This window comes from Nicotiana tomentosiformis, chromosome 8 (genome assembly GCF_000390325.3).
Source record: "Nicotiana tomentosiformis chromosome 8, ASM39032v3, whole genome shotgun sequence".
Classification (NCBI taxonomy): Eukaryota; Viridiplantae; Streptophyta; class Magnoliopsida; order Solanales; family Solanaceae; genus Nicotiana; species Nicotiana tomentosiformis.
Genome location: NC_090819.1, coordinates 95,844,583 through 95,852,954, shown reverse-complemented (window position 1 = coordinate 95,852,954; position 8,372 = coordinate 95,844,583). Strand labels below are relative to the sequence as shown.

Below are 8,372 nucleotides of genomic sequence, written 5' to 3'. Positions count from 1 at the left end.
CCAGTGTTATTCCAAGATTGACCTCAGATCGGGGTACCATCAGTTGAAGGTTAAGGAAGTTGATATTCCTAAAATAACTTTTAGGACTCGTTATGGGCATTCCGAATTTTTGGTAATGTAGTTTGGTTTAACGAATACACCACCAGCTTTCATGGACCTTATGAATATGGGTCTTCAAGCATTATCTTGATTTGTTCGTTATTGTATTTATTGATGACATCTTGATTTATTCCCATAGCGATAATGTCCATGCAGAACATCTCAGAATCATGTTGCAGACACTACAAAATCACAAACTATATGAAAAATTTTCGAAGTGTGAATTCTTATTGAAATCGGTAGCATTTCTGGGATATGTCATCTCAGGCGAAGGCGTGAAGGTATCAGAAAATAGAGGCAGTGAAGAATTGGCCAAGACCCACCTCAGTATCCGATATAAGAAGTTTCTTAGGTCTAGCAGCCTATTACAGGCATTTCGCAAAGGGATTTTCCACTATCTCGTCCCCTTTGACTAGACTGACTCAAAAGTAAGTCAAGTTTCAGTGGTTGGATGCTTGCGAGAAGAGTTTTGAGGAGTTGAAGATGAGGTTTACTTCAACTCTAGTCTTGACACTACTGGAAGGCACCGAATGGTTCGTTGTTTATTGTGATGCTTCAGGGGTTGGTCTTGGGTGCGTGTTAATGCAACACGGTAAAGTCATAGCCTATGCATCGAGACAACTCAAGTCTCACGAGAAGAATTATATGACTCATGATCTTGAGTTAGCAGCCGTGGTATTTGCACTAAAGATCTGGCACCATTATTTGTATGGGGTGTATGTTGATATTTTCAAAGATCACAAGAATCCGCAGTACATCTTCAAGCAAAGAGAATTAAATCTTCATCAGAGAAGGTGACTCGAATTGCTCAAGGATTATGATGTTGATATCCTCTATCATCTGGGGTAAGTAAATGTTGTAGCAGATGCTCTCAGTCGACGTTCTATGGGAAGATTAGCTCATGTTGAAGTAGACAAGAGAACAATGACGAAGGAATTCCATCGCTTAGCAAGTCTAGGAGTTCGATTTCTCGACTCCGAAGATGGTAACATTTTTTTTTAGAACAGGGTTGAATTCTCCTTCGTAGTTGAAGTGAAGGAAAAGCAGTTCAGTGATCCAATGATATATTGTGGAGCCCGAATGAATTTCTCTGCATAAGGTTATGTGCGTTTTACTGAACAATATGCAGTATGCATACCAAGGCGTGTGCCCAGCAGGTCCTGTGCATGGTCACGCACTAGTGGCAGTGCTACTGCCCTTGCTGCGCGTTCAGGTGCACGTTTGAGCCTTCAGCTGCATGGGAGCACACCCGGGGGTCATTTTAAAAGCCCTACCTTATCCCCTATACCCCAAAATACGAAAATTTGCTCCAGGAAGGATAGCTCTCAAGAACCTAACTTCCTCCAAGGTCCCTCCATTATTAACCGGGGCCTACATCTCGCGATGCAGGTAATAATTTTCAGGTTGACGATTCTTCTTGCTAGGACATCTCGTATCGGCTATTGGTGAGCCCAGTCTTTTGAGGCATTATCCCTTTTTTCAGTCTTTATGATATTTCAGTTAGTAAGGTATGCCAGGGACCTTGTTCTGGTAAACAATTAGCATTTTAATATTCTTTAGAGGCTTCATAGATTATAGTCCACTCAAATAGATGTTAGAAGACCTTTATGTGTTAACCTTGTTAGCTACTCGTTTATCCTCGAAGACTTTTCAATACTTTTTCAATTTATGATATTTCAGTCAGACACTTTAGTAGATCAGCACGTTGCATGTTTATATTCGGCTTACAGTATACCACATGTTCATCCAGCCATCTAGTTGGTTCACTCGGTCATATACAGTTAGACACCGAGTGTCGTGTTACGCCCAGGCCATGGTTCGGGGCGTGACAGACTTAACCTCATTACTTTAAGTAATGATTATTTACCCTCTGAATGGGGGACTTTATCCCTCAAACCTCGGCTTTGCCTTGGAATGTGTCCCTACACCGACACATATAGTTCCATGGTAACGAACTCAACATTCGAACCATTATCGGTGGTCTCCACTAGTAACTCCCAAAATATTTTACATATCAAAAATAGGTTCATAGCATAATAGCCTCAAAGGATCTATTTTTATCAAATCATGATTTTCATAGTCAATCCAAATTATTTGAACAAAATCAAATAAATAACTGATAGTGGGCTATATTCATGCAATTTAGACACTACTTACACTCTAATTTAACTGCACTTTATTGATATTTGAATGCTAAAAGATAACAAAATGCTCTAATTAAGAAATTTGATGCTTTGCAGGAGCTACTCCGAGCTAGGAGGGAGCTAACGAGTGTTTTGGAGTCAACATGGAATGTGAAAGGGCAATCGAAGGTTAGCCCGGCCGAAAAGGAGCGAGAAAAGCAAGCGAAATGACCCCTCCAGGTGCGCGGCCGCGGAGTGGGCCACGAACTGGTCCACGAACTCAAGGCAGTGAGGCAGTCCAAATTCGCGGCCGAATCCGCGATCGAATCCGCGGCCGCGGACGGGCGGACGAAAGCCAAACACGCAGGGTTAATTATGTAATTTCTTAGGTGACTAACCTAAACCTATATGAAACCTAAACTCGCCCAGAAGTGAGAGAAAGCTATTTTTAGAAGATTTTAGAGGCAAGAACGAGGGAGAGAAGACGGATAAATTCCTAAGAGTTTTCATCATCTTCTTCATACTTTTATTTGTTGATTATGAATTATTTTAGTGATTTGTTTTCCATTAGTATGAGTAGCTAAATCTATTATCTAGGGTTGATGGAACCAATTGTTGGATGAAGTCTTGACTCTATTTTATTATAATTGAACCGTGTTTGTTCTATGATTGTTCAATTATGTATTGTATTATGGTTAATTGAAAGGGCCCTCGATTAATCGTGTCTATTCACCTTGTATTGCTTGAGAAAGAACACTTGGTTAGATTGTTGTTGAACAATACCACTTTTGGGGAAGTTAAGAGATTAATTACTTGAATTTAAAAGTGGGGTTAGAAATAACGAAACTTTGGTGGGATAATTCTGAGTTGCATAAATTGTTAACTAGAGTAGTTCGAGAGAATGATTCTAGTAAATTATCGTAATTGATCGAAAGGTAAATACGGTAGCCCGAAACTCATAATCCTCATAGAGTATTACGGCGAGATTATAGCTAAAGAGTTGAGAATTAATCCGGCAATTGGGGAAATCAATAGCCCTAGACCCTTTTACCCTTGAATTCAATTTTAGTCTTGATTATTGCTAATTTTATTGTCATTTTTCCTTGGCTAAATAAATTCCACTGATTATTCATAAAACTATTTCATCTGGAAGTTGTCTGAGCTTATCATTAGCATTATTTAAGGTTGTAGTAAATATGTTAGTTCTCTGTGGGATTCGACTCCGGACTTAAACCGGGTTATATTTGCAGTGACCGCTTAGTCCTTCGTACAAGGCAGATTTGGGCGTGATCAAATTTTGGCGCCGTTGGCGGGGAACTAACGGTGTTATTTATTACAACTTAGAAGAATTGCTAGGATTTTTAGTTTAGATCAATTTCTTACGATGTTTAAATTTTTCCATTGAATTTCTCACGTTCGAATTATCCTATGACTCAGGTGTATGCTTAGAAGCTCTTCGAGGACTGCTAAACGTTTTGAAGGACTCTCAGACCCCGAGAAAGAATTTAGGGCATTAAATCAAGCCAACAAGAAGAACAAACAGTTACAACAAAAACACACACTCGAAATTGAAATGGACAACGTGGACGATGTCAACGAAAACAATCAGAATAATCAGGTTGACCCAAACAATGGAGTGGTGGCACCTCTTGTGCCAGAAGCTACTCTATATGATTGGGCACAACCAACTGCTGATAACTTAGCCACCGCCATTGATGTACCTCAGATACAAGCGGAGACATTCCAGATCACCAACAACATGTTGCATCTGTTGCAAAATAAGGGAATATTCTCCGGGTCATACATTGAAGACCTACAACAACATCTGAAGAATTTCCTATCAATATGTGTGACCCAAAGACAGCCGAATGTGACTCCTGAAGCCATCAAGCTATTACTGTTTCCATTCTCTGTGACTGGAGAGGCTCAAACTTAGCTGAATTCACTCCCAATAAACTCCATTGCCACTTAGGAAGAATTAGTCAAACAGTTCTTAAATAAGTTTTATCCTCCAACAAGACTGCAAGGTAGATTGATGAGATATTACAGTTCAGGCAAAAACCAACTGAGTCCTTGCAAGAAACCTGGGAGAGGTTCAAGGGTATGCTAGTGAAGTGTCCACGCCATGGCATTCCAGATCAGATGCTGGGACAGAGATTTTACATGGGTTTAGTAGATAGTTTGAAGGCCAATGTAGACGCTTCATATGGGGGTGCATTTTTGAGCAAGACATTCACAGAATGCAAGATTCTTCTTGACAAGATGGCTCAAAATTCAGGCTGGATGGCTAGAGGTACGACACTTACACCAATAGTGCATTCTGTTGCTCTTGACCCAAACAATTCCCATGCAGAGAGCATAGCCACTCTCATGACTCAGATGAGCATACTGACAAAGAAAATTGATGAGATGGGTACAAAGCAAGTGCACATTGTTGACACAACGAATAGAGGATTGTGCACTCCTTGCATAAACCAGTCATATGTGTGCTCGTGGAGTGGAGAGAATGACAACCAGGGCTTCAGAGAAGACATGAATTATGTCAATAATTTTGGAGGTCAGAGGCAAGGTGGGCAACAATGGGGACCAGCACCAAACCAGCAGTACAGACCCAACCTGCCACAACACAACCCCAATTCTGGAGGCGCACGACCACAAGGTCAAGTTGTGCCTTATCAAAGGAAGCAAGGCTATAATCAGCAGCACCAACAACAGTTGGCCTACCAACCACCTCATCAACAATAGGATAACAATATGGTAGAAATCAGGGGTATGCTACAACAACTCAGTGGAACAAATGGTAAGATGCAAGAAAAGTTAGCAGCACATGATTCAGCAATCAAAGGCATTGAAACTCAAGTGGGACAACTGTCTATGGCCTTGAACAATCGCCCCCAAGGAACATTGCCTGCAGATACAAATATTAACCCAAAGGAACAGAACCCAAATCAGCTAATGGAAGTGAGTCTCAGGAATGGAAGAGATTTAGACAGAGAGCAAGAAGTTGCTCAATTTAGGAGAGAGACTACGCCAGTTACATTAGAGGCAGATGAGTCAGCAGAGCTCACCAATGTTGTAATTGAACAAGCTTAGGTTGATAAGGGTAAGGAGAAGGACGGTGAACAAGTCTCAGAACAGGTGGCACCTCTTGTGCCAGAAGCTTCCAACAAAGAAAAGACATCAAGTAATGGACAGAGATTGACTCCTACACCATTCCCTCAGAGATTGGCAAAATAAAAAAAAGATGATCAATACAGGAAATTCATGGAAATGCTTCGACAAATTCAATTGAATATTCCACTAATGGATGCTTTTAGGGAAATGCGAGGGTATGCAAAAATGATGAAGGACCTGATGTCGCGAAAATTTGACTTCCAGGACCTGTCCACTATAACTCTGACACAAACCTGCAACGCGGTAGTAACAAGATCTATGGCCCAAAAGGTGTCTGATCCAGGTAGCCTCACTATCCCATGCACTATTGGGAGTTATGCTTTTGCTAAAGCATTGTGTGACTTGGGAGCCAGCATAAACTTGATGCCCTTGGCAATCTATACGAAACTGGGCATTGGCAGACTAGACCGATCTCAATGTTGCTGCAACTGGCTGATCCTACAGTCAAAAGACCGACAGGAATTCTTGATGATGTGCTTGTGCAAGTGGGGAAATTTGTATTTCCTGCAGACTTTGTTATTCTTGATTGTCAGGTGGATGAAGAGATACCCATCATTCTTGGAAGGCCATTCTTCGCCACTGGGAGAGCATTAATTGATTGTGAGACTGGAGAGTTGAAAATGAGGTTGAACAATGAAGAAATAATATTCAACGTTCAACAATCCATGATGAGACCCAGTGAATTTGCAAACTGCTCACTAGTGGAGGACGTAGATGTTATACTGCAAGAAGAGGACGAGACCCTTAATGTCAAGGATCCACTAGAAGCCTGCTTAATGAATTTGGAAAAGATGGACGGTGAAGGGTTGGCAGAGTGGGTCATGGCTCTCGAAGGTCAAGGATTATGGAAAATGGAACCTCAGTTCGAGCCCCTATGCTTAGAAGAGAGAGCAACTCCACTTGCAAAACCATCAATAGAGGAGCCACCACAGCTGGACTTGAAACCGTTTCCAGCCCACCTCAGGTATGCTTTCTTGGGGCCTAATTCTACGTTGCATGTTATTATATCATCTGGTTTGCTAGTTGTGCAGGTAGAGCAACTATTGAAGGTATTGAAAGAATGTAAGACTGCCATTGGTTGGACTATGGCAGACATAAAGGGTATCAGCCTAGCCTTTTGCATGCACAAGATTCTTCTGGAAGAGGGGCACAAACCTTCCAGGGAACGTCAACGATGTCTGAACCCAAATATGATGGAAGTAGTAAACAAGGAAGTGATCAAGTGGTTGGATGCGAGTATCATCTTCCCCATCTCTGACAGTAATTGGGTCAGTCCTGTCCAATGTGTACCGAAAAAGGGAGGAATGACGGTCGTACAAAATGAGAATAACGAGTTGATCTCGAATCGTATAGTCACGGGGCGGCGGATTTGCATGGACTATCAAAAACTGAATATAGCCACTCGAAAGGACCATTTCCCATTACCTTTCATTGACCAAATGTTGGACAGGTTAGCTGGGCGGTCCCACTTCTGTTTCTTGGATGGATATTCAGGGTATAACCAGATCTCAATAGCCTTGGAAGACAGAGAGAAAACATTCTTCACTTTTCCATATGGCATCTTTGCCTTTCGAAGAATGCCCTTCGGACTTTGCAATGCACCGGCTACATTCCAGCGGTGAATGTTAGCCATTTTCACTGACATGGTGAAGGATATTATGGAGGTATTTATGGATGATTTCTCCGTGGTGGGGGATTCATTCGAAGATTGTCTTCACAATTTAAGAAGAGTGCTCAAAAGATGTGTGGAGACAAATTTGGTGCTGAATTGGGAAAAGTGCCATTTTATGGTACAAGAAGGAATAGTTTTAGGGCATCGAGTGTCCAGTAAGGGAATTGAGGTCGACATGCTAAAGTTGATGTGATTGAGAAATTGCCACCGCCCACTTCGGTCAAGGCAGTGAGAAATTGCCACCGCCCCTTGGGCACGCCGGGTTCTACAGGCGATTCATAAAAGATTTTTCCAAGATTGCTAACCCTTTATGTAAACTTCTTGAAAATGATCAGCCCTTTGTGCTTGCTAATGATTGCAGGTTGGCATTTGAGGAGCTGAAGAAGAGACCGATAACTGCACCCATCATTGTTGCACCCAACTGGGAGCAACCATTCGAGCTCATGTGCGACGCCAGTGATTATGCTATAGGAGCAGTCTTGGGACAGCGAAAAGACAAGATGATGCACCCGATATACTATGCTAGCAGGATGCTCAGCGGTGCATAGCTCAATTACACTGTAACGGAAAAGGAAATGCTGGCTGTAGTTTTTGCCTTCGACAAATTCAGGTCGTACTTAATTGGTTCAAAACTTATTATTTATACTGACCATGCATCAATTAGGTACTTGATAGCAAAGAAGGAGTCAAAGCCACGCTTGATTCGCTGGGTTCTTTTGCTAAAAGAATTCGATCTGGAAATTCGTGACAGAAAGGGGACGGACAATCAAGTGGCAGATCACCTCTCAAGATTAGAAGGAGCTGAAAAGAGAATGGAGGTTGAATACATAACAGAGACATTCCCGGATGAACAGTTACTTGCTGTGATAATGGAGGAGACTTCATGGTATGCTGATATTGCTAACTATTTAGCTAGCGGTATTGTACCTTATGAACTCTCCGCAATTCAAAAGAAAAAGTTCTTTCGCGACTGTCGAGCCTTTTATTGGGACGAACCTCTATTGTTTAAAATATGTGTAGATAACATGATCTGGAGGTGTATCCCCGAGAAAGATCAACCTTCTATTTTGCAATCTTGCCATGCTTCACCATATGGTGGACACTTTAGAGGAATCCGGATAGCAGCAAAAGTGTTGGAATCGGGATTGTATTGGCCTACTCTGTTCAAGGATGCCCATGCTTGGGTAAAAAGTTGCGATGAATGCCAAAGGATAGGCAACATATCTTGCCATCACGAGATACCGATGACCACAATTCAAGAGGTGGAGGTTTTTGACATGTGGGGGATCGACTTTATGGGGCTA

General features: G+C 41.9%; 1 protein-coding gene across 1 annotated transcript; it reads left to right on the top strand.

The window, feature by feature from the left end:
* Positions 1 to 5,486: 5,486 nt before the first annotated feature.
* On the top strand, positions 5,487 to 7,616 carry LOC138897853 (uncharacterized). The gene is made up of 3 exons (XM_070183872.1): positions 5,487 to 5,666; positions 5,750 to 6,846; positions 7,430 to 7,616. Exons 1-3 carry the CDS (start codon positions 5,487 to 5,489, stop codon positions 7,614 to 7,616), a joined length of 1,464 nt encoding a protein of 487 aa, XP_070039973.1.
* Positions 7,617 to 8,372: the final 756 nt, after the last annotated feature.